At 43.3% G+C, this 26851-nt stretch overlaps 1 protein-coding gene across 1 annotated transcript in view; it reads left to right on the top strand.

Moving 5' to 3' along the window:
- The first annotated feature begins 406 nt into the window (after positions 1-406).
- PIWIL4 (piwi like RNA-mediated gene silencing 4) overlaps positions 407-26851 on the top strand; it is a 45895-nt gene continuing 19450 nt past the window's right edge. Inside the window, exons 1-11 of the mRNA XM_043579921.1 lie at positions 407-563; positions 1079-1094; positions 1748-1832; positions 4812-4937; positions 6848-7062; positions 12120-12241; positions 13657-13737; positions 15231-15428; positions 17184-17295; positions 21671-21794; positions 24240-24357. Of these exons, the coding sequence (XP_043435856.1) occupies positions 493-563; positions 1079-1094; positions 1748-1832; positions 4812-4937; positions 6848-7062; positions 12120-12241; positions 13657-13737; positions 15231-15428; positions 17184-17295; positions 21671-21794; positions 24240-24357 (1268 nt within the window). The 5' untranslated portion in view covers positions 407-492. The remainder of the gene's footprint in view (positions 564-1078; positions 1095-1747; positions 1833-4811; positions 4938-6847; positions 7063-12119; positions 12242-13656; positions 13738-15230; positions 15429-17183; positions 17296-21670; positions 21795-24239; positions 24358-26851) is intronic.

Genomic DNA, 26851 nt, shown 5'->3' with positions numbered 1-26851 from the left:
TAAAATTTCTTCCAGATTGCAAAGAAAAACACGAGAAACCCGATTTTCAAAAAAGGGCAACAGATGAAACAAAAAATGGCAGCAGATGTAAACAGACAACTCACGGAATGGAAAACGCTGTGGCTGTCACACCTAGGTGTTAACGCACACTAGTGAGCCAGAGAGGACGAAAGGAGACCAGAAGTTCGATACAACCTTACACACGCAAGACGGGCAAAACCCAGACGGGTGGACAATGCCAAATTTGGGGGGGGGGTGTGGAGAGCAAACGGAAGTCCGGGCCTCCCCTCCCCCCACCCCAGCCACGGGCCACGGGCCACGGGATCCCGGTGGGCGGTGCACGCCCCTCCACCCACGCGCGCCTGCGTTGCGTCTCTCACCACGGTGGCCCCCCCCCCCCGGCGTCACAGTCTCGCCCTCTGGCCGCCGTGGGACGAATCTCCTGACTGAGACCTCGCTGCCTTTGAAGTCGCTGTGCTCTTGGTGGTGAACATGAGTGGTCGCGCCCGCGTGAGGGCACGAGGCAGGGCCCACAGCCCCAGCCCCGCGGACACGCCGTCGGTGTGTAGAACGCGTGGCCGACGTGGTCTCGCTCTCTCCTCTTCTGCCTTCTTCGTGGACAGCGCGTCCTTCTGCGCTGACGTCTCCCTGTCTGCTGGGAAGGCGTGGCGTATCTTCCCTTTCCGCTTTGAGCCTTCCCGGGGTTTCTCGCATTTTTCCCTTCTGCGGGGGGGGGGGGGGGGTCTCATCCGAGGAAGATGTTCATGGAGATATTTTGCTTAGCGAAGGGTACTGGGAGCTGGAGGCCGGTGTGTCAGTCTTTCCTACTTTCTGAGTGTTGCTTAATTACTTGACTCGGTTCTAAGTCTCCTGGTAAAAAATTCCTGCACCTTCGATAGTACTCTTATAGGGCATATAGCCTGATATGATTTGTCTCCCCAATTCATGCATAAAAATGAGTAATTTCAAGCACAGATGTGGTTTAGGTTCGATTGCTATTTCTCGACACACAAGGCAGCGAGGTTAAATTGGCTGGCAAATCAGCAACTTTTGAGAGATGTGACTTACTCCTTGTCAGTCCTTCGAGCAGTCTCGTAGACCAAAAGTACTCAAAAGTGGGTAGTCTGTGGTCATTGTGCCTTTACTTTCATGGCATTGCTTTCTCTTGACTTCATGCATTTTTTTTTTTTTGGCAGTCCAAGATACTTTTCGTCTTGAACAACAAGAAATAGTTACTGCGAGAAGAGAAAATATTAAGGGTTCTCTCCGTCTGTTTTATGAACTAATTTGGGACCCATTTATTCAGGAGAGTCCTCACCCGAGCTAGTGAGCCAGGTCGCCTGGGCCCAGTTTATTTTCTTGCTACTAACGTGTTCATACTGGAGGCCCCGCGTGTGGAGGCTGTGAAGGCAGGAGCTGTGTGTGTTTGTGGGTACCACCTTCCGTGTGATGAATTCCCCGGGCAGGAGAGTCACAGCTGCCTCTCTACACCTCCAGGGTGTGACAGCAGTGTCTGGCTCACAGTCAAGATTAAGGTCTGATAAATGGGGAAAACTATAGCTTGTCCTTGTCCTTTTTTTCTAGAATGGGCAGTCTCTTAGCATCTCTCAAGCGTTTTCCCTGTTAGCATTGGCTCATGTTAATCTGATGACTTAAAACATGATACAGTTCTTATTTTGTGTTAACCTTTGGGTTTATGATTTAACATCTTAAATGTAACCAAGGTGTTTTTTTCCTCCTATTTTAGCCTACATCTGTTGATATTAGTGCCAGTGAAGCATCCTCTACTGGTGACTTTGCGGGAACGAGCAGGATTTCCCAGACACGTAAGTGCGACCCCGTCTGTCCCATCTGGCTCCTCTCCATCTGAAGGGAACAGGAGTGACCACTCAGCGTTACAGCAGCAGGCTCACTTCTCAAACATTCCATGTACCTTTTCTTGGAGGATCCCGTGTTTGTGTGTTAGGTTTCTTTGGGACTCCCCAAACACAGTCTGCTACTGAATTTCCTGAGACTGGTAATTGGGCGTCCACAGGCACCAGGAATCCAGTTTTCTGCCCAGGAATCCAGTTTTCTGATCTTTTCCGTTCACTGAATAATTAAAAAACATTTTTAAAAAATTCTTTATGAGGGGCACCTGGGTGGCTCAGTTGGTTGAGCGTCCAACTTCGGCTCAGGTCATGATCTCGCAGTTTGTGAGTTTGAGCCCCATGTCGGGCTCTGTGCTGATGGCTCAGAGCCTGGAACCTGCTTCGGATTCTGTGTGTGTGTCTCTCCCTCTCTGTCCCTCCCCCACTCACGCTCTGTCTGTCTGTCTGTCTCTCTCTCTGCCCCTCCCCCACTCACGCTGTCTCTCTCTCCTTCGGAAATAAATACACATTTAAAAAAATTAAAAAAAAAATTCTTTATGATACATAGATGCCCATGCCACCACCCTGCAGGGATGGAAGAAACCTGGCTTACCTACGGCCACTGCTTTCTTCTTTTTTCCCCACCCATGGTAGACATCACCATTTGATGGCAGCTCTCTTCACTGCAAACCCAGATTTGGCCTCAGGGTCTTGTCAACATGCTACTGCAAGTGGCCGCTATCACAGTGTGGGGTGGCATGCCCCTACGCTGGTTTGCGAGGGCTGCCGTGACAAAGTACCGCGGACTGGGTAGTTTGAACAATAGAAGAGTGTCATCTCATAATTCTGAAGGCTGGAAGTCCAAACCCACGGCGTCCACGGAATTGGTTTCTTCTGAGGCCTCTCTCCTTGGCTTGTAGATGGCTGTCTTCTCCCTGTGTCTTCACATGGTCTTCCCTCTGTATTTGTCTGTGTCTTGATCTCTTCTTATGAGGACACCAGTCATATTGGATTAGGGCTCATGCTAATGACATCATTTTAGCTTAATTGCCTCATTAAAGACTCCATCCCCAAATACAGTCACATTCTGAGATATTAGGGGTTAGATCTTCAACATATGAATTTTGGGCCACACAATTCACCCCATTCGACCACTGCCAAAACCTGTTAGTCTTCTCCCTTGTTCTGACTATGAAGTGATTGATTGATTGCTAACAACCATGTAAGCTCGAAGCACTGAGGTGCTCCCAGACTCTGTGAATCAGCAGTCTGTCCACCATCATGTGCCTGGCTCTCTTGTTCTCCACCAGGGTTTTTCCAACTCTACTGAAGGACCCTCTGTGATCTGAGCTCACAGAAGTGAACTGGTCCCTCAGAAGACCTGTTCTGAGAGGCTGCACCTCAGGTCCAGCACTCCTGCCACCATTCAGAGGCTAGTCCAGCTTCTCTTGGGAATTTCTTTCCACGCCTGCTGCCCATCACTTGCAACTAGCAAGTGCTGCTGGAGAGTGATTTTTATTTATTTATTTATTTTTAAAAATTGTGGCAAAATATACACAATGTAAAATGTACCATTTTAACCATTTTTAATTGTATGACTCCATTGGCATTAAGGACATTCACATTGCTGTGAATCACATCACCAGCACCAACTCTGAGTGACTTTTTATTTTTTAACCTTACAAAACTGAAACCCTACACTCATTAAGGAATAACTCCCCATTTCCCCCTTACTCTAGCCCCTGGAAACTACCACCTTATGGTAGATTGAGTTTTTAGAAACTACCCAACACCTTTTGAAACCAAGAGCAGTGAAAGATAATGGATAATATAGCAAGAATAATTTTTATAAACACCTTTTTAAATTAAATAAGTTTTGTGATTTTCCTGGGAGACTCAGACTCCACTGAGAAGGGGATGAACAGTGGTCTTGAGCAAGTGATGGTGTCATTGGGGGCAGTTGCAGTGACTTTGTCAAAAGACAGTAGTCAACTCAGAGCCCTGGAGATTGGTGATACTATTACTTCCTAGTAATAAATACTACTACACTTACTTTGTGACGATATTCTATATTTTTCTATTTTCTTTTTTTTTTTTCAACGTTTATTTATTTTTTGGGGGACAGAGAGACAGAGCATGAACGGGGGAGGGGCAGAGAGAGAGGGAGACACAGAATCGGAAACAGGCTCCAGGCTCTGAGCCATCAGCCCAGAGCCCGATGCGGGGCTCGAACTCCCGGACCGCGAGATCGTGACCTGAGCCGAAGTCGGCTGCTTAACCGACTGAGCCATCCAGGCGCCCCTATTTTTCTATTTTCATATTGTCTTTGAAGTACCAATGTTGTATCCAAAAAACCAGCATCTCTTCGTACCTGTTTAAACAGAAAATGTTCATTTGGAAACAGATTTGACTTTCATACTTTCCAGAACCTACGAGTAAATAACATGCCCCAAGTCTAAATGCTGGCTTTCATTTCCAAGGGAATGATCTAGAATAAAAACTGATGGCAGTGTTCTGGGCATTTCAGAGTAAGAGATTCAGCTCCAGTCTGGGAAGAGGTTGGTGTAGACAGTCTTAGTCTGTGACTCTTAAGGGTGTTTGTTACACAGGAGTTGAGGGAGGGAGAGCTACCCCCCATAAGTGAGTGTGGAGAGGGGTCTAGGAGATAGAGCTTTTTCTCCATAGCCAAGAGGAGCAGCAGACTAGACCAAAATGTTATAAGGTAGAATTAACTCATCGCTTTGTTATTTCTAACAAAACATACCATGCTTCCTTTACAATTGTCAGTTTTTAGGCGGATGACTCCTGTATAGTCATGATTGTTTTCAGCAGTGTGGGCCAGTTTTAATTAAAGCCACAAAAATCTGAGCTTTGGTTATCAATGCACTTTTGATATAGTAGTTGTAAACAATATCACTGGAAAGAAATAGGAGACATTATGGCATTCTCTTCATATTTTAGATGGTGTATCTCCTGGTGATGCAAGATGTCCTTTCACCCAAAGAAGCGGGAAAAGCAGACGAGACTTCACGGATCTGGATGTCTGTACCAGAGAGAAACTGGCCCATGTGAGAGATTGCAAAACAGGTACCCTCTACACGGTACTTACTTTGTTACCAAAGCTTGCTTAAGGAATTTTAATTTCTAGATCTAAAGTAAACAAGTTTATGTAGTGACTTAAAAGATACTTACTGAACATCTGTTACGTTCAAGGCATTATCCAGACACTAATTGAGGCTAAAACAAGCCTCAATTCTCTCCTTTATTAGTAGAAATAGTAACATTTCCCCAAAACATTTCACTTGTTCAAAAGATTTTCTCCTTCCACCTGGGATAGGGGTTAAAAGAGATGCGCTGTCTCTTTTCCAGCACTTTTCCTATATGGGAAATAATAACCTCCCTGGACTTCAGCCGTGAAAAGAAAGATCTAGCCTATTTTTGGAATTCCTAACCCAGTTTCCAGACTCACCCTTGAAATTGCACCCAGAGTTGTGCGCACATGCATTTTGAGGAAAGTAGGTCTGTTGTCTTCATTAGATTGTTGAGAGGCTTTGTGATACTGTCCCAAAAGGTAAGAGAGACTCCCTGAGGCAGATCAGTTTTCTTCAAACTCTTTACAACCATGCAAAAAAAATTAAGGGAGAGATATATTGTTATCTATATTATATTGTATGTCTAACATACACATGCTAACACAAAAAAAATGAAACTAAGTCTCATGAGACAATGCTTGCCCTTACTCTGGTCCACTCTGTTGCATTCCTGTCATTTCGTAAGACATAATTGGTCATCTCATATATTTCCATAACTTCAGCACTAATGGGTCATGATTACAGTTTGCAAACACTGGTATAGATGATTTCCAAGCATCTTGCCAGCTCTGATATTCTAGAATGACTCCTCTTTGTCCACGAATATGAGCAGCTAAACTATGTTGCCATTTCCCAGAATACAGGAAAAGAAAAGAAAGCTTTTCTTTAATTAAAAGAGCACAATTAGTTAATTCCTTGCTCCTAACAGATATCTACCGTATGTAGAAGCTGAGGAAATAGGCATACATGATGTTTTTTCTTTCTTACCACCTTGGGGGCTCATGTTTCCACTTCCTCCATGAAAGAAAGCAAAATAGTGCCCATTTGGTATAATTTTTTTTTTTTGTAACATGAACATTGGATGATTCCCTATAAGGAGAAGTTGGAAATAACTCTGCATTTGTGCCCTCCTAGATTCTGTCCTAGAGGGAATTCATGCCATCTTGAGCACAGAACAGCTATATTGAAGCCAGCTCTGAATTTGTCCTGTAGGTTTTGAAGAAGTGAATAAAAACTTCTGTAAGGGATGCAGTTTCTGGAAGCACACATGGCCTCCCTGTGTGTGCAGAAAACAGAAACCCAGAGGCCTTGTCTGGTTTTACACATAAAAGATGTGTGATTTCTTTTTCTCTCCCCTGTCCTGCCCCTCAGTCTCTTCCGTGGGACTTGTAGAGTGGTGTGACCACTGATTGAACTGTTCCAGAATTTTCACAAGTATGGGGGTTAACTTTTGATTATCTGGATTTCCAAGGGGCTGGGAGCTGTGTTCATGGAAGAACCGGACATTTCTTTATAATCCAAGAGCAGCATAATTTCAGAGCAGCATCTGAAAATATTACCTGAGCCAGTTTGAATTTCAGACGCAGAGCTGGAAGGCAAGTGTTGGAAGGAGTCCTGGGGTAGTTGGATTCTGACGCTTCTCTTTTCCCAAGGAGAAGAATGTCCGTGTCTTCTCTTATGTACTTATGAGGTCTGCTTTACACATGATCCCTTTTAAATTCCTAAATGTGTGTTTGTAGGACTCTATAAGGTTACCAGGCTATAGGTTGTTAGAGCTTGTCTTGTGTCACTGACACGAGCAACAACTATGCAGGAGCAAATAAAATTGTTAAATGATGCGATCATTATTAGCATGGCGTGATTTTATTTTGGTTTAAAAAAATGTTTTTTATTTGTCTTCTTCAGGTTCCAGTGGAGTGCCTGTGAAGCTGGTCACAAACCTCTTTAATTTAGATTTGCCCCAGGACTGGCAGCTATACCAGTATCATGTGACATATGTTCCGGATTTAGAGTCTAGAAGGCTGAGAATTGCTTTGCTTTATAATCATAGGGAACTTTCTAACAAAGCGAAAGCATTTGATGGTGTCATCCTTTTTCTCACACAGAAACTGGAAGAAAAGGTACAGTGTGGTTAATGTTTATACTTGCACACACATGCGTATACTTACACTCATCCATGTATATTTAAGAGGTTAGCTGATTGTCTTAACAGTTGGAATGAGTGTTTCACTCTCTCCTTTCCTCTTTCCTGTTCCCATGCCTGAGAGCAAAAAGATTTCCTAATTAAGACCTCATCAGTAATTGATTTCTTAATTAAGAAGCTGATGATCTGGCATTTAAAAAAATAAGAGCTGTAATACAAACACTGATTTTTTAACTACTACTTATTTTTTTAAGGCAAAGTGTCCTTGAAATAGGCATCCTTTTTAAACTTTTCCCCAAATAGATAAGACTTTAAGAAACACCGTATAGCCTATGGATGGCTTCAGAGCTTTAAATTTACTCTACATTTTTTGCTCCTACACACTTGTATCTGTGAGTCCAAATAACTTTATATCCGTTTCTGATTCAAAAACTGTCATTTCTTTTATCATATGAAATGAGTTATTGATACCAATTTTTTTTTAATTTTTTTTTTCCAACGTTTTTTTATTTTATTTTTGGGACAGAGAGAGACAGAGCATGAACGGGGGAGGGGCAGAGAGAGAGGGAGACACAGAATCGGAAACAGGCTCCAGGCTCTGAGCCATCAGCCCAGAGCCCGACGCGGGGCTCGAACTCACGGACCGCGAGATCGTGACCTGGCTGAAGTCGGCCGCTTAACCGACTGCGCCACCCAGGTGCCCCTATTGATACCAATTTTAAGGATTTGTTTTAATGGTGTGATCATTGAAAATGGCAATTGGATGATTCATATTCCTTTATCCATGTTTTTATACCTTCAACATTTTCACTCCTAAAATATATTGTTATTGACGTTTTTATCATATGCTTTGTTCGGAGGCAGTACTAAAATCACTACAACGAAAAAAAACCTCATCAGTAATTGATTTCTTAATTAAGAAGCTGACGACCTGGCATTTAAAAAAAATAAGAGCTGTAATACAAACACTGACTTTTGTTTTTTTTTTTTTTTTTTTTTTAAATTTATTTTTGGGACAGAGAGAGACAGAGCATGAACGGGGGAGGGGCAGAGAGAGAGGGAGACACAGAATCGGAAACAAGCTCCAGGCTCTGAGCCATCAGCCCAGAGCCCGACGCGGGGCTCGAACTCACGGACAGCGAGATCGTGACCTGGCTGAAGTCGGACGCTTAACCGACTGCGCCACCCAGGCGCCCCCAAACACTGACTTTTGAACTACTACTTTTTTTTTTAAAGGCGACGTGTCCTTGAAATAGGCATCCTTTTTAAACTTTTCCCCAAGTAGACAAGATACAAACCAAAAAGAACCAGTTTTTTTATAAAAAATTAAAATGGAGCATTGGATTAAAACTTTATGCTTCTATTCCTGAGAAAGCTTAGTCTTTTAGTTCAACATTTTGGACAGGATAATACCAAGGCATAAATTTAAATTTCTGGACTCCACATAAATCTCTGTGCATGTCCTCAAGAAATGCATTCTTTTCATTTTTAAGAGAGTGAGAGTGCATACACACAGTAGGGGAGAGGTAAAGAGGGAGAGAGAGAGACTCTTAAGCAGGTTCCATGCTAAGTGTGGAGGCTGACACAGGGCTTGACCCTACAATTCTGGGATTGTGACTTGTGCCAAAATCAAGAGTCGGTCGCGTAACTGATGGAGCCCCCCAGGTACCTGAACAAATGCATTAATGAGCACTTTGGGGGCCTATATCTTTTTACAAGAGCCTAACATTTATAGGAGCTACTTGAGTGATTATTTTCTCTGGATATGGAATTTGAAAGTTGTACCATAGGTTTAAATTTGGTGGCTTGGAAAATCCAGATGTGTAAATTTAGAAACACTTGAATTCATCCTAAGTCCTTACTGATTTAATATTTTGTTCCATGACCAGATGTTGATAGCACGCTAATATACGGCGCCTCTCATACTTGAACGATATATATTTCAGGTGTATTGTTATAATTAAAAATCATCTTGTTCTTGTACGTACATCTGTAGTAGCAGTAAATTAGATTTGTTAGTATTATATACCCACCTCGAGTAGTCCAGCTTACTTCAATTGTAACCAAAATGGAGAAATTTTACTCTACAGATGCTCGGAATAAGTTAATATTACTTGTTTCCCATTCAAAATGAGCATGCGGTTTGTACCTTATTGTTGGGGGTGGAATCTAATGAAGAGGCAGCTGAGTAAACACCTAGTGAGACAAGCCAGGCCTATTGATTTTACTTCCCAGACACAGGTGATACGGGATTTAGACAAAAGAGTGTTTGTTGTCTTGTACCTTATCGACATATGACCTGCTACCCAGTGACAGTGAACTAGAAATAGTAAAAAGAAATAGTGTCCCAACAAACATGTTACTATGTTCACCTTTTTATTCTGGTCTTCATTTGTCTCAGGCTTGTCCGGCACTCCCATCCATCCTCTACACACTTTGCAGGGTGCTCACTTTTGTTCAAAGAGCCCCTTCCACTAATCATTCATTGTACTCCCACACAATGCAGTTCTAGAAGTCCTGTTCTGCTGCTCCCTGGCCTTCCGCTGTCTTGCAGACCCCATTTGTGTATCTGTGGCCATGACCTGGATGGCTGTCACTAGTCACATCTATTTGCCATTCTTATGCATTCATTCCGCACTTCGAAGGGGCCTGGTGTGTGACTGCCATCATAGAGGAAACCAGGAAACCGGGACAGATAAAACAAGGTTCTTGTCAAAACACTTCGACTTAGCGCTAAGGTCATTTCCAACTAAATACAGCACAAGGTTATTTATAAATGAATACAGGACAAGGTGACATTATTGAGTGCGTGCTCTGCCAGGCTCTTTATATGTGTGATCTCGTTTAATCCTCTCATCACTCCTGGAGCCTCAGAAAGGTTAAGTATCTTGTCCAAGGTCTTTATAGAGAGGTTGATGAAAGATCGTTCCCAGCAGGATACTTGAAGGGAAGCAATACTGGCTCCTAGGATTTGGATCAATGCAGGGGATGAAGGCGGTTAGAGGGAATTCCGAGACAGAAGGACAGGAAGGAGCAAAGGCACAATGATAGAAGGGGAGGGGCATGTTTTAGAAACTTCTGATCATTCAGGTTTAGCCAGGAAGGAATGGAAGTTGTGCCTCTAACGTAGGGAGAATCTTAAATGTCCTGGTGAGGGATAGGGACTGCCCTCCATGGACCACTGAAGCCTTTGAGAGAGGGTTTCCATGAGAGCTGTGTTACATTGCAGTTCCTCTCATCATATCCCATTGAATGGTTGGCAGGAGAAAGGGGGAAGATTGATAAAGTGCCCCTGGAAAACTGTGGGCAGGGTGTCAGAGGGGCTTGAAGAAAGGTACAAAGTGCTGCCATTTATTTAATCTTCCTGAGTGCATGGATAAGGATAAGGATGAGATCAGTTGAATTATCTCATGTGATTTTCACAACCTGTGACTTCGGTGAGACTTCCTCCCATTTTAGAGATGGGAAAAGGTCTTAAGGAACTATAGTAGCTTGCTGTATATCACAGGCTGTAAGAGGCCGAGGACCAAGGTTTGTTCAATTTCCAGTCATGTGCTCTTAAGCCCTGTGGTAAATAACTGGAACAGCTAAACTAGATAAAGGTGTTGTCAGTGTAGAAGTGCTAAGACTTGCCAGCCGATTAGCTGGTGGATTGACAAATGAAAGCCCACTCTGGCACCAGCAGCCCCGGCACTGGATGTGTGGGGATGGACGTTAACAGATACAGGAGCCAAGGAGTTGGCATTTGGTAGGGAGGGTATAGGCAGCATTGATGAGTTTGCTTAGAGGGCTGTTAGGAATGCAGATCCCAGGTGGAAGTCTGAGTGGGGACCACTGCTGTCACCCCCACACCAGCCCCTCAGCCAATGTCCTTTGTTGTCTGAAGCCTTTGTCCTGAAGTCCCTGTGGCAGTTTGAGAGCATCATGCCTGCTAGGCTTCTCTCGGATGTTGATGAGCTCTTCCTGCATCCACCCCCTTCTGATTTCTCTCAATGTTATTTGAGGAAGAAATCATTTCATGCCCTGTGAAGGGACCTGTTTCTCTTTGTTTCCATACAGTAAACCATTCCTGCCCTATATTTCTGGTTGAACCTGAAAGTGATTGAAATTACACTTTAACTACAGGAAGTAGGGATAAAATACATAAATACCTGTTAATGAGCTGACCTCTTCTGATTCCTTACCCTTCTGAAAGATCCTTGGTCATTGATTTTTATTGACTGATTTGATCATTCTTTTATTCCAAAACCCTGTACCAAGTCCTATCTGGTCTAAAAAGCTTTACATTTCTTGGGGAGCTGGTATAGAAATTTTCATGCATTCGTTCTTTTGTTAGAAGATTGTTCCAAATAATGAGAAGCATACGAATTTCTCTAGATGTTTCCAAAAGTAATAAAATCAGATTCTCTGTCTGTTTTCACGTCTACTGATTACTCCCCTTTCTCCTCTCATTTACTTCCACTCTTGCAAATCTCCTCTCCTTATGTTTCTTCCTCTATTCTTCTCTGTTCTTCTGTTTTATGAAAAACAGTTGAGAGACTGTCTTTTGGAATCCACAAACCCAGAATGGGCAGGACGGTCCACATATAGGCTTCTGGGTGTCTGTGAACACCCTGAAAATAAGTGTATCATTGTGGCATACAGGTATGTAAAGTTTTCTTGGGACAATGCCTGCAACTTTAATCAGACTCTCGAAGTGATTTGTGACCGCCCCCCCCCCAAGTTGCCTCCGCTCCCCCCACCAAATAAGATGAAGAAACCTTGCTCTGGATTTCTCTTTGGATCAAGTCTCTGTACCCTAAGCCTGATTTTGATTCTCCATTAAGATCTTCCATTAAGAGGAGAGAAACGTGTTGCTTTTCTAGGATTAGCAAGATAGAAAAATCCTCCAAGTGTAATGTGATTAGATTATTACATTACTAACACCTGCAGTTTTGTTTTGTTAATGCATATTAAATTGTGATGGCTGTATCATATCTAATTTTTCACACCCGGGGACAATCTGGAGTGCCTATTAAGTGCGTCTTTTCCCAGGTCACGGAGTTGTCAAGTGAAACTCACAGAGGCGGGACTGTAAAGATGACTATCACTCTGACAAGGGAGCTGCCGGCAAGTTCCTCCGTGTGCATCCAGGTCTTCAATATCATCTTCAAAAAGTGAGGCACCCCACGTGTTCATTTAATTGAGGCTAGAGACACCTTTCATCACGGAGCCAGGGTGTGACGGCTGTCAGCCATCTCGCGGGCCACCTGTGAGCAGCAGTGTCGTCCGCGGGGCACTTCCCCATGGACTTTCACGTACGCGTGCAGTACTATGCCCGCAGTCCCTCACAGCCTCTCACTGGCTCCCATCTTGTCATCCAGTGCTCCTTGAGTGGGGACAAAGAGCTTAAGGGTTGTGATGTCTCAGAGATAGCAGCTGTGGCTGGGGGAGGGTTGCCTTTTCCTTACCCTCTCTCACCCTCCACCCCAGGCTTAAATATTCTGTTACTTGTTACCAGCTGCTTTCTGCTCTCGCCCCACCCTCAGCCCCCTGCCCTTCCCCCCATGAACCCCTGCGGCAGAAGGAAGGGTGTGATTACACCACTCAGTGTCCTTGAAATTGATGCAAGGGTTACTTGCTTCAGTGTTATCTGGGATGGGGGGTGAAACTCCATAAAATGCAGATTTCCTCGACCCTCCCTGGACCTAGTAAACAGAACATCAAGAATGGGGCCTGAAAAATCCATATTTTGAGTCCACTTTCTAGATGACACACGGCAACACAAAGGCTTGTGAACCACAGTTTTCCACACTGCTGGTGTGGGCCAGCAAGATGATATGTCCAGAAACCTTTGACACCAGCCCTTTGCTCAATAATGGCCTCTGGACAGGAGGAGGACGGAGGAGTTTGGTTGTTGGGTTGGGCACATAAAGGAATCCACCCCCACCCCCAGATGTATTATTTCCTAATTCTAGTCAGACATCTTGCTGAATAGCCTTAGGTCATGTGTTCAGTATGGTCAGATATGCAGGCTGAGGCTCAGTGACATATGGTAGCCAAAATCATGGAGTTATGACCCATGTTTTCTGACCTGAAATGTTTATACTTCCTCATGCGGTGGGCAGCCTCAGATCAGTGATGTGTCCAGCTCCACAGGTGACCAGGATGTTAGTTGCTGAAGAGGCAGCCATGCCATGTGGGGAGCTTGAGTAGCCTCACGAGAAGCCGCTTCCCTACCTCAAATCAGAGAAGACATCAGAAGAGCCTTCAAACATGGCTTGCCTCGCTCCATCCATGCTAACCAGTATGTGACAACCACAGTCCTATTGGTGACCACGTATTTAGCATTGCAGTTAAGCGCGGAGGACAAAAGCAATTTCAGTGATACCATTCTCAAATATGAGGAAGTGATAGTTCTCATATACACACGCGTGCATATATTTAGCATCCAAACCTTCCAGCGCTAGAAGAATGAGAGTTCTATACTTTCTACATACTCTTATCGGGATGTTCAGCATGGGTACAAACTTAGAATTATACTGTTATTAACTGATGTTTACCAAATATTTAAAAATATATATACTTGCAGGATCTTAAAAAAGTTGGCCATGTACCAAATAGGACGGAACTTCTATAAGCCTTCTGAACCAGTGGAAATTCCCCAACACAAGTAGGTTTATTTATATTTTCTGTTACTCTGAAATTGTGGTAACGTGAAGAACATAATTTACGATGCAATATTATGCGATGTTATGCCATTATACCTCCTCTGAGAGACTGTGTATTATGAAAAGTAATGGATTTTTTTAATTTTCAAGGTTTTTTTTATAGAATGGTGAATGTCAGTGTGAAGCTAGCAGCCTGTTTTCTTATATTAGTGTACTAGATCATTATCATAAGTCGTGGAAGGAATTCAGAAACTGAGTTTTTTGTGCATGACAAGTAGTAATGAAAGCAGAATAAGCTATATTATGTTATACCACATATTGATACTCTGCTTTCTTGCTGACAGGAAGTTTGGTTGATGTTGGGTCAGCAGAGGTCAGACGAACCAGTCAACTAAACGGGGAAGACTTTTCACTCTGAACTGGGGAGTGGTTGCTTTCGGGAAGGTGGTCGGCTATGTCTGCAACGGGTTGTCAGCTCTCCCAAATATGTGGTCAAGCTAAAGACAGAGAGGCAGTGGGTAACCCAAAGACAGATGGGTAAACAAAGGAAGGAGTGCATAAAAGAAAACGAGGGGCACAGTGTTTAGCCTGCTGGCAGGTAGGGAGAACATGGCGGGGTTTCCATATGTTAGTTCAGTGTGTCAGAGTAGTCCATGGAAAGCACCCTGTTGGTGCTCTCACTTATCTCCCAACCTGGATTAGAAATTCTTGTAGGTCCAGTGTTGTGCTGGGCTGGAGTGGGTGCCCAGCGCACATGCTTGTCCTAAAGGCTGGCTGTGAATCAAGTCCGCAAAGTAAACTGAAACAATTAAAAAAAACATATTTGCCTGTTCTTTCATGTCTTTTCCATAAATTTTTCTTTTTTAAGACTTCAATCCATGATATCCATGAATGTGGAAAGGAGTTGTAGCCTCTGCTGTGGTGTCCCTTTGTGTGTTTGCATGTGATGCATTTAGATTATTTCTTGCTCTTGTGAAATCTGTACACTGTCTTCACCGTTGAGTCTGCGTGCTTTTCTGAACCTTGAAGTTTTTGCGCTGGGATGCACAACTCCATAAATGTAGTAATCCCACAGCTGTGGCTCCCAACCAAGGGCAGGTTTGTCCCCCAGGGGTCATTTGGCAACGTCCGGAAGTATTTTCGGTCGTCACGGTGTGGAGGCTATGCCTGCCTTCTGGTGGGTAGAGGTCAGGGGATATTGCCAAACATCCTGCGGGGCTCCGGACGGCTCCTGACACAGAATGATCCAGTCCCAAATGTCGGTAGTGCCAAGGAGGGGGGATGCTGTTCTCTGGGATGCATTTATCATAAATATATGCTTAAAGACACTCCCCAGCTAGAAATAACTAAAGATTCTAGTCAGCAACTGGAAGAAATCAGACTGAAGAAAGAGTATTCTATAAAATCAGGAAAATTGGAACGTAAAATCAAATCATCACTAAAAATGTTTATTGTTTTATGATAGGGCATTTCAAGTTTATCTATCTATTTGAAGGTTGTCCCTTTGGCCTGGGTTTGCTATTTCTGTGTCACGGTTTGAGAGCAGGCTCCTATTTACTGCTGATGTGAGTTATAAAATACTCCGGAATGAGACTGTTCTGGAATTCATGACTGATCTCCGCCAGGAAACTACTATGTCCTGCTTTACCCAGACTTGTGAAAAACGGCTGCTGGGTCTCATTGTCCTTACAAGGTAAGAGCCTGCATTTTTAAGAAAACTTCCTCAGGGAATGAATTCTTTTTTTTTTTTTTTAATTTTTTTAATGTTTATTTTTTGAGAGAGAGAGAGAGAGGGACAAAGTGTGAGCAGTGGGGAGGGGCAGAGAGAGAGGGAGACACAGAATCCAAAGCAGGCTCCGGGGTCTGAGCTGTCAGCACAAGAGCCCATCACGAGGCTTGTCTTGAACCCACGAACCATGGATAATTATCCGAACACTGTACCCAACTGTGAGATCTTGACCTCAGCCGAAGTCGGACACTTAACTGACTGAGCCACCCATGTGCCCCGGGGGAATGAATTCTTTATGCTGTTTGGGAACAGGAATAGCCACAGGGCATTGTCCTGAGCACAGATCTGATCAGTTTACTGGCCTGTTTAGACCTGGCCATTATCAGTTGACTAGAGTTCAGACTTCCTGGAGTGGCCTTCAGGGACCGTCCACTCCTCACACGGCCCTACAGCATCTCTTGCTGCACCCCTCTCCCCACTCCCGAGAGTCTGCACTTTGCTGCTTCAGAGTGCCCTTGCCTGGATTTTCCACCCTTAATTCTGCCTTTTTAAAGTTCTATTTCCACAAAGTCCTGCTCATACCTCACTGCTTTTCTGAAGCCATCACCTGTCCACTCAGCTGGAAGTACTCAGTTACCTCCCCTGTGCTGTTCCCGTAGCACATTGCTCATAACCCTTTTATTTCATTTTATTCTGTCACAGGAGAGAACATCAGGTCCATGTCTCTTCTTCTCTGTAAGATTAGAGGGGCTTTAAGACCAAGATCTTTCAAATCCCGAGGTTTATCTGCATATAATTTTCCCTGCATGCACATTGAACTGAGTTAAACACGGATAGATTAGGTTGCTTCCTGAGTACCAACCACAAAGCTTACCATGTCCTTCTTCAGTCCACAGACAGTTCTTCTAGAGGACGTGTTAATCCTCTTTCTAATCTGGCTTGGAATTTACACTTCAAGTTGTTTTTTCTGGGTTATATAGCAGGGCCATAGGCCTGGTTGTCTTCCATACCACCTGAGGAGAGAAGGCCACCTCTTGATCCTCTTGTCATGATTGCCAAGAATTAGCTTATCACACTATTCCAGAGTAACCTTGCAAAGAACCAAGAGCCTAGGAGACAGCGCTGACAAGGACGTTCCTGTCTTGAGGCTGGGGCAGCATGCAAGAATATTCCAGGCCACACAGTGCTGCAGGGGGAAATAGACTTGAGAATGATCTTAGCCAGCCTGCTTTGCAGTTTGGCTGAGGGCCAGCCCTCGATGGGAGATCACGTGGGATACCCAGCTGGCATGGTTGATCAACCTTCTTCAGGTGCTTTTTAGCAGAACTATCTGGGAGCTCAAAAACTCTGAGTGATACCAGAAGCTGATGGGAAAGCTTTGAAAATGGGAAAGCTTTGAGCAATGCTTCACCCTTTGAACATACAGGAATAATTTATCTGAAGTTAGAGTGTCTCTCATTGACAAAGATTATGGTCTAATGACTTCCTTACCAGTTTTGTTGGAGAATGGAGGTCTTCCTGTATCCTGAAGAGTTAATGAATTCTCTTCTCAGATAAGAGCCAATCATTAAAAAAAAAAAAAAAAAAAAAAAAAGACTATTCTTGTATTACTATTGTAATTTCTGAAATTCTGGAGTCTAATACTTTGAATTAAAGCTGTAGTGAAACAGCCGCTTGTATGATTTGGAAACATTTCTGAAGATTTCTTGCATTTCCCAGATACAATAACAAAACCTACCGCATCGATGACATTGACTGGTCGGTGAAGCCCACACACACCTTTCAGAAGCAGGATGGCGCTGAGATCACCTATGTGGATTACTATAAGCAGGTTGGACTGTTGTACTTTATTCTCGTCTCTCTTCCTCTTAGTTTAGAGAAGTCTCTCTGTTCCTTTCCAGAGCTAACAAGTCCCCCAAATTGTCAGGCTGAGACAGCTTCTGACATAATTCTTCGACTTGTCTCTTCCCCTCCAAGCCTGCCTTCCCTGGCTTGCCTCAGACCTGATCCTGTCTCCTGTGGTCCTTCTTCCTGTAGTCTAAGTAATTTCCCTTAAAAGCGTATCTGATAATGTCATTTCCTTGCTTAAAGTATTTCCATGACTTTGTAGTACCTTAGAAGCCAGTCCTAAGCTCCTGGGCAAAGCCCCTTTATGATCTGGCCACTTCCTGCCACTGGAGCCTCATCTGTTACCACTTTCGTTTCCTTTGCTCTGCTGTGCTTATGTTTGTGGTTCCTTTAGTCAGTTACTCCTACCCACCCCCCACTCCCTTGCATCCTCATGCGTGTTACTTCCTCTTCCTGGACTCCCCTTCACAGCCAGCCAGTCAGTCATCGACACCCTTCAATACTCAGCTGAGCCGTCAACTCTCAGGCAAGCCCCATGGCACTCTCCCCAGGGACCCCTTCCTGCATTTAGCCCCATCACATTATCATGGGCAGGATGTGAAGGGTCTGACTTCCCTCCTGAACTTTGGGCTCTTTATTTCTGGATACCCAGGGGAACACGGTGCCTTGCCTTGCACGTAGCAGATACTCAAACATTTGTTGATGGAATCTCCTGCTGCCTCCAGGAGCGTGATTCACAATTATCACCATCACTGTTACCTCTACCCCCACCTTCCCCTCTGAGTTCCTTACAGAGACTCCTTCTCTTTCATGTACAATCGTATTTCAGTCTCCAGAATCTCACAGATATTTCAGAAAACGAACACATAGCAAAAACTCTTCCTTTCTATACTTTCAAGAATATATATGTATACTTTTTTTTTCCTTAGCTGATTTCTTTGGAAGGTCATCTTCACTGGCTCCAAGCACCTCCTCTGTTCTTCCTCCCTGAAACCTCCGTAGTCTGGCATCCAGTCTGCTGCTATGGAAATAGCTCCTTTTAAAGTCAAATTCAGCTACTGAACTTACTGTAAGGGGCTTTTTGTGGCACGTGACACCAGTGACCACTCCCACCCAACTGAGTGGCTCTCCTCTCTGACTCTTGGGCACAGCCCTGATGGCTCCCCCCCAGATTTTGTTGTTGAGTTTCAGCTTCCTTTGATGCTTTCCCCTTCCTTTCCCTTCAGGTGTTAAATGCGATTATTCACCATGGTTCCCTCATATAGGATCCCCTCTTCATATCTCCAGACCTCTCAAATACAGTATTTTTGCCCTTTTTCGTGAATTATACTTATTTCCATTTTCAGACCATATTTTCATGAATGTCCTGCGGGCATTTCAGACTAACATCATCCATTCTGAATTCATTGTCTTTCACACTGCCGTTTCTCCTTGGAAATTCAGCCTCTTGCTGCCGTCCTCTTCTTTACCCTCACCTGCTCATTCGGCTGTCACCAACATCGGTCCTGCCTTCTTTATCTGTGGATTCTCCCAGGACCCCATCTCCCTTCCCGAGCCCTATAACCGCTGCATGAATGCAAGACTACTCACGGATCCCCACCTGGAAGATTTGGGTCACACCCTTATGGTGCCCTTGCCCCAGCTTTGTCTTCGCTGTGCCCTGTTATCCTCACTGCCACCAAACACATCTTCCTGAAATGCTACCCAGAAAGGTGGTTAAGAGCATAGGCTATAGAATAAGGTACTCCTGGCACTGGCTGTGTGACCTTGAGCAAATCACTAAACCTGGAGGGTCATCTGTGAAGGGGAATCATTGATCTGCCTTCATGGGGCCTGTAGCGCAAGCATAGAATGAGGTAGCCATGCCTACAGAGCTTTTAGCCCAGTACCTGCACATGGTGAACACTGGATAAATGCTGGAGACCCGGCCCCTCTTTTCCCAGCCTCCCCTTTCTTCATCTCTGGCATCACACACTTTGGTCCCATCTCACCTTTCAGCCTCATCTGTCACCGCATTGCCACCAGTCACCCCATGCTGCTGTCACCCCATCCACTCGCTGTCACTAAATGTTTCTCAGCCTTTGCTCGTGTCCACTAGACACTGGCATAAATCCACACCACACCTTTCCCCTTCACCACCAGCTAAACCCTTAACTTGCAAGTCGTGTGTCACCGCATTTGCAAAGTCCTCTCTGACCTTGCATCCTGTCACATTCACAGAAGAGCTAGTGATTCTCTTCTCTGAGCACTTGTATCACGCATCATGTTGCTTCTAGAATGTCTTCCTTGTAGAACAGGGATGGCATTTGGCTAACCCGTGATGAGTAGTGCCTAGCAGAGCATCTTGTGCATGATGCGCTCCATAAGTGTTTGTTTATTAACCACCAAGTTTGTTGACCATTTGGGTTTCTTTCCTGCATGATTAAATTTGTTCTTCCTTGAACAGAGGTATTTTTAGGACCTGTGACATTCTGAAAAGAGAATCATGGTAAAATCCCACTCACTTTCTTTGTAATGAGTTGCGGTTCACTGCATGTATGTTGTAATTAGGGAGAAAAAGAAGGAAATTGTGCCAATTCTAGAATGTCTTCCTCTCTGTCCCAGGAAAAGGAACACTAAATTACAATGTAGTCAGCTCTCAAAGTGGACATCTTGATTTTGACTTTTATATTTCTCCATTTTATTTTACCATGAAAAATATTTTCAAATGCTAAGAAAACTGGGCAAGGGAGAAAGTAAAGATTACCTTATGACACAGTTTAGGGGAGACAATTCTTGGCCACGTGCCAGGTAAATGCAATACCCTCTTCCTGGAACATGCCCCGGCGAAATCTTTATACTCCCGTATTCTCTTCAAGGTGCTCCTTTGGGCTCTGCTTCCTTCGTGAAGCCTTCCCTGATTTACCATCCATGTATTTGTCTTCCTACCACCACCTTTCTGCCCAGGGACCCAGTACTGAATGGTGTAATAAGCAGAAGTTCCCAAGTCTTACAGGATAAATCCTGGCTGTGCTGATTCCCAGTTCTGGGACCTTGGGAGGGTTGTTTTCACTTCTCGTGATATTTCCTCGTCTGTGGAGGGGATGAACTAGTATCTGTCTCATGGGTTTGTTGTTAAGATTAAGTGAGGAAAAGTAGAGGTGCTTAGTATGTCATCCTTGTACTTCTCATACCTTGTTTGTAGAGGGTGTAGTTGTATCAGGGATTGTGCCTCTTCCATCTCTGTGTCCACTGTGGTAGTGGCGTGAGATGTTTACTGTACTGACGAAGTCGCGTACCAAACTCTCCTTCTACGAAGACTTCGCCAAGCTTTTTAGCTATAGCATTCATTGCAATCAGCGCTTCAAACTGCAATTTCCTGAATTGTTTTATTTCAATGACTAGGAGTCCTTACTGAATAGAGAAACTCTCACTTCTTGCCTCCTTAATTATGATTATTGATGTCGGCATCACGTAGTGCCCAGGCATTTTGTAGATTATAATTCCAGTTGTTCTGTCATTAGTGTTGAGTAAATTACACCGGAAATGAGTGGTAATTGGAACCTCTGCTGTTGGAAGGTAAATGAACTTTTGGCAAGGTGAGAATGTTGAAACTCAGGGTTAGGAAGGGAAAGGGGGTGGGATAGGAGTGAACAGTTGCCAAGGACTCATTAGAAACCAGACACCATGCTAGTGGTTTATGTCAGATGCCTCTGAGCTACTGTTCACCTCATTTCATAGATGAAGAAAGGTAAGTAACTTCCCCAGTGTCACAGTCCAATTAAACAGAAGAGCCAAGGAGCAGGTTCACATTTGCCAGACTTCAAAGCTGCTTCCCTATAGCATCAGGCTGTCCTGGAAATTAAGGAGACAGTCATGCTTTTTTGGGAAATCTGAGGTTCATTCAGTATAACCCACACCCCCAATTTGTGTATGGATATTTTCAGAATGACTATAGATGCTCAGAGCCAGTTAGTTACACATGGAGTTGCAGGCCTCAGTCATCAATAGTGGAAAGGCTGGCACTGAGTCCCCTCCACTGGGGCCACTGAACTGTGTACACAGCCAGCTGGAGGCTGTTCTGACTCTGGATGAGGCAAGGAAATAACTTCTTTTCTGTTTTAATCTACAAAATGCCTGGGCGTCGCATTGTAAAAGATAATCATTAAAATCATAACACTGACTCTGAGAAGTAAAAGACGAGTCCTAGGAGGGAAGTAGAAATGAGCGGGTAACCATAGGGATTCCTAGGGATTTTTTTTCTTTATTGGAAAGATTTATCTATTCACTTTAGGATTACCTTGTGGCTTATAAGCAACGATGTTTATTTTACAGTGTTTCCATATTAATTTTTCCCTCATTAATCTTGCATTCTATAGCAATATGATATTACTTTATCTGACCTAAACCAGCCAGTGCTTGTTAGTCTGCTGAAAACCAAGAGAAATGACAACACTGAGCCTCGGGTGGCCCACCTGATACCCGAGCTCTGCTTTCTAACAGGTAACGTTTATGCTTTATACTCTATCAGTCAGGCTCTTGATCCAAGGCTCAAGGCATATGCTCAAAGCATATCAAGGCTCAAGGATCCAGGCAGTGGGCAGCTAGTGGAGTGCCAGAGCATTCATTTAACCCATGGACGGTGGGCCCGCTAAGTGATGTGTTTTATAGAGGAAAGTGGGAGGGTAGAGTGCCCTTTGGAAATTGCTTGGCACAATAAGGGTTATATGCTTTTTTAATCTCATGCGTTCTGTTTGTTACTTTGACATAAAAGAGGCCACCAGATATTTTCTGAAAACCAAGCTTCTCTTTTTTTTACGTGCGCTATTCAGTCTTTTATGTATGTATCTTGAACCACTTCATTGAGGTCGTGATTGACATGTCAAAAGCTGTGCATATTTAACTTATACCATTGAATGAGTTTGGGGTGAGTGTACACTTAGAAAACCGTCAGCACCCTGAAGGTCGTAGACCTGTCCTTCACCTACAAGGTGAAACTTCACCAGCAAGTTTCTTGCTGCTCCAATTATTATTATTATTATTATTATTATTATTATTATTATTTTGATGCACACTGTTCTATTTGACTTCTGTGTGATTTAAGTATAATTATAATTATTTCCATTTTATAAGTGAGGGAACCAAACCTTGCAGATTGCTTTTTATCTGCCTTTTTATCTGCTTTGTATCTGCCTTTTAATAGGCAGGATTAGGATTTAAACTTTTACCTGTCTGATTTCAGGTCTTAATTTCTTTCTTATGGTACCTCTCATCCCAGAATAAGAAAGGGGATTCTAGAGAGTCAGTTAAGCTTAGAAGTAGAAACCTTTACTATGATGCTATCCAGTTAGAGAGCTGAAAGGGAGTAGCCAAAAAACCAATGTGAGTTAACTTTATTTGTGAGAGACTCTAGAGGTGCTAGTAATTAATAAGAAATAAGCTCTCAAGGTTAAACTCTTCTAATACAGGAATAGTTCACAAATGGTAACACCATGTATACTGTTACCTCAGAGCCTTTGCATTAACTGTTACCTGTGCCTGAGTATTTAAAAAAAATTTGTATTTATCTTTTTAATTCTAGTATAATTAACATACAGTGTTACATTAGTTTCAGGTGTACAATATAGCGATTCAACAATTCTGTACATCACCCGGTGCTCGTTTGGATAAGTGTACCCTTCCTCCCCTTCATCTCTTTCACTTATCCCCTCACCCACCTCCCCTCTTGCAACCACCAGTTTGTTCTTTATATTTAGGTGTCTTTCCTTTTGTTTGTTTCTTTTTTTTTTCTTTGTTCGTTTTTTGTTTCTTTCTTAAATTCTGTGTATGAGTGAAGTCATATGGTATTTGTCTTTCCCAGTCTGACTTATTTGACTTAGCATTATATCCTCTAGATCCATCTATGTTGTTGCAAATGGCAATGTTTCATTCTTTTTTATGGCTGAAAAATGTTCCGTTGTGTATGTATGTGTATGTGTGTGTATGTCTGTATATACACACATACACATATACACACACCAGATCTTCTTTATCCATTCTTCTATTGATGGACACTGGGTTGCTTCCATATCTTGGTTATTACAAAGAATGCTTCAATAAATGTAGGATGTATATATATTTTCAAATTAGCATTTTCATTTTCTTTGGGTAAATACCTAGTAGTGGAATTGCTGGATCATATAAAACCAAGCTTGTCTTTAACATTTTTGAGCTTCCCTAGCATAGGAAGCAATATGACTTTGATTCTCTTCAGGTACATTGTTTGCATGGTACCAAAGTGATCCTTGTTTTCCTTTTGCATGAGTTCTAGAAAGTAATCCTCACTCTACAGTAGAATCTGAGTAACTGTCCCGAGTACTTTTGATCATGTTCATTTGATTAATAGGGCAGGACTAAGCAAGGAGGACTTTCTGCCTTTTGCATTTTGGGAATCAGTTACGATACGTATATATTTCTTTCACAATTAGAAAAATTAATAAGGATATAATATTTGAAGGAAGGGATGATCCTTCTTCGTGGTATTCTTGATCTGCACAGTCCCATATGGTGGCCACTGGCCACGTGTGTTTAGTGAGCCCTGGAAATGTGACTGAAGGGCCAGCTGGAGACATGCTGTGAGTGTAGAATACAGACTGGATTTCTAAGACTTAGTATGAAAAAGAGAAAAGAGCTCCTTAGTTTTTATGTAGTGATTGCATGTTGAAATGATAACATTTTGGATATATTGAGTTGAGTAACATACACTATTCAAGTGACTTCATCTGTTCTTTCTGGCTTTTTTCCAGTATGGCTGCTAGAAGATTTAAAATGACATGTGTGGCTTGCATTTCTTTTGCATCCAGATGCTAGATCTGAGTCCATTTAAGTGGAAAGCTTACAGTCTGCCTGAGCTGGCCTGGGTTACATTGCGTGTTCATTTTTCCACTTTGTTTTCATTTACATTAATAGGGCTGACCTGCCAGGCAACCTCTGACTTCCGGCTGATGAAGGCTGTGGCTGAAGAAACACGCCTCAGTCCTTTGGGAAGGCAGCAGCGCCTGGCCAGGCTTGCTGACGACATCCAGAGGTACTGGGCCGCTTTGTGGGGTCAGAGGGTGTCCTTCCTAAGGCCTAGTTTATGGAATTGGATGGTCTACAAAACGTTTCATTCCTTGATGAACATGTCTCTTTCCTACTGACTCAGAGCAAGGCACTTTTGAATTGCGTTGGCCAGAACCAGGGGTTCACCCCAGATGCTCAGGACTACAGCCTGCAGGGGGGTGGGGGGGAGGTGGTTGGGGTCCATGCTGACAGAACTACCACCCGGCTTCAACAAGATGACTCTTGCTTTCTTCTTTGTAAAACATGGAGGTTTGGGTAAAAAATTGAATGAAGAAAAATGTTGTAATTTAAAAAACAGAAAACCCCCGCCACCTCAGCCCCCCAATATTCACGGTCAAGAATGTTCAGTCTCAATAGAGTGGCCTCAGCACAGTGACCATTAGAAGATTTCTACTGTGTGTTCTTTAAGCTTAGGAATGCTGTGTGCCCTTTCGGTTAGCCCATCTGGCCCTCAGACTGCACTCCTGTCCTCTTTCTGACAGTTGGCTGTCTCTTGGGATCCCAGCTGCTCCTGTTTTCCCTTCTGACCTAGTAAAACTTCACTGCCCCCTGCTATAGCCTCATGTAACTGTAGGGCATATGTGGCTAGTGCCCACATCTTGAAATGATCACATTTTCAACTTACTGAGTTAACGGCATATATTTTAAAAATAATTTTATTTGACAGTTTTTACTTTTGTAATGCAGCTATTTAGAAAATTTTAAATTACATATGTGGGTTGCTTTATATTTCTACTGGACAACATTGTAGAATGGCCTTTTTTTTCTTTAAAGATACAAAACTTGGAGGACAAATTTGGAAATTTATGTAGACTGAAACGTGTGTGTGTGTGTACTCAGTGAATGTTTGTTTAATGCGTGAACGAATCCTGATTGGTGTATATCATTTCAAATATTTTTAAACGCATGTAATAATGTCCATTTTAGGAAAATGGCATAGCACTGTGCATTGTGTTTTTTTTTAATTTTTTTAAATGTTTATTTCTGAGAGAGAGACAGAGCATGAGTGGGGGAGGGGCAGAGAGAGAGGGGGACACAGAATTCAAAGCAGGCTGCAGGCTCTGAGCTGTCAGCACAGAGCCCGACGTGGGGCTCGAACTCACAGACTGCAAGATCATGACCTGAGCTAGAGCCGGACACTCAACCAACTGAGCCACCCAGGCGCCCCTGTGCATTGTTTTTGTAACTTTTTCTTGAACATTTCCATAGGATAAATGTGAATCTCTAATATCATGCTCGTGATTTCATAGTTTTCCATTTTGTGGCTATGCTTTATGTTGTTCATCCTGGGTACCCCCCAGGCTTATGCCTACTTGAGAAGTTTCCTGGTTCTCTCCCCTTATTCTGGGCTCTGGATTACTCTTCCTGCCACCTCTCCCTGCCACCTTTCAGGAATCCCATTGACTTCAACCCACTTTCCTGACTGGAGATCACCCTACCCATCTCATCTTGGGCAGATAGCATCTGCAGGAAAATAATTAATTCCAAGTGTTCAATGTGACCGGACCGCACATAGCATTAACAGATGGAAATAATGAGCTGTTGCACAGAGTCACTGTAAAGGGGTTTGAGCTCCTTTAAGGAGAGAGGGGAGGCTTTACTAGGCAATGCATGGGTCTCATCAGTGTCTTCGGTGAGTGCCCGGCTTATCATGTGCCAGCTACCGTGGAGGCCAGGAGGTGAAGTCGGTACGGTACCTCTCCTGAAGAAATTTACAGCTTAATAGAGATGACCGTGTATCATAATCCGATGAGGTTATACATCAGCTGTGGTTAAGGTTTACTAAGTTATAACCTTGAAGTACTATACAAATATAAAGCGGTTAATATTGCTAATACTAATATTCTCCCCATGATCTTCCTGCTGCCATGTCTATCCAATGAGTCTTCTGAAGCCTAAGTCCATATGCTCCCTCCTTTGTCATCATTCATCCACTCCTAAGCCAACTAATTCACATATTCCCAGAAGACATCTCCACCAGCAGAAGCTCCATAATATCTCTTTGTTAGCAAGTTTATTATCAGGAAAAATAGCTCACATTTATTGAGCACATTAGCGTGTGCCCGGTCCTGTGGTAGCAGTTTCCAGGTGTTGTCAGTTTAATCATTACATCACCCGTTTGAAGGAGTTAACTTTATTATGCCTACATTTTGGCAATAAGGAAACCATAACTTTAGAAGATTTGAGTCTTACTCGAGGTCACATATTAGGAAGTGTCAGCACTAGGAGTTAAACCCTGGTCCGTGTGGCTCAAAGGCCCGTTTTCCTAACCAGTGTGCCACATTGGAAGCCTTCTCCATCCCTGCGTGTCCCAAATGGGTTCAGTTGTCCCATAATTCTTTTGAGCAGGGGAAAACAATGGTGAGTAGAAATGAAAGTCAGGAATCCTAAAAAATAAAAAAAAAATTAGTCTTTGACTAATTCAGTAAGTTATAATTCTATCTCTAATAATTAAAATT

This window comes from Prionailurus bengalensis, chromosome D1 (assembly GCF_016509475.1).
Source record: "Prionailurus bengalensis isolate Pbe53 chromosome D1, Fcat_Pben_1.1_paternal_pri, whole genome shotgun sequence".
Taxonomy (NCBI): Eukaryota; Metazoa; Chordata; class Mammalia; order Carnivora; family Felidae; genus Prionailurus; species Prionailurus bengalensis.
This window is presented reverse-complemented; position numbering and strand designations above follow the sequence as displayed.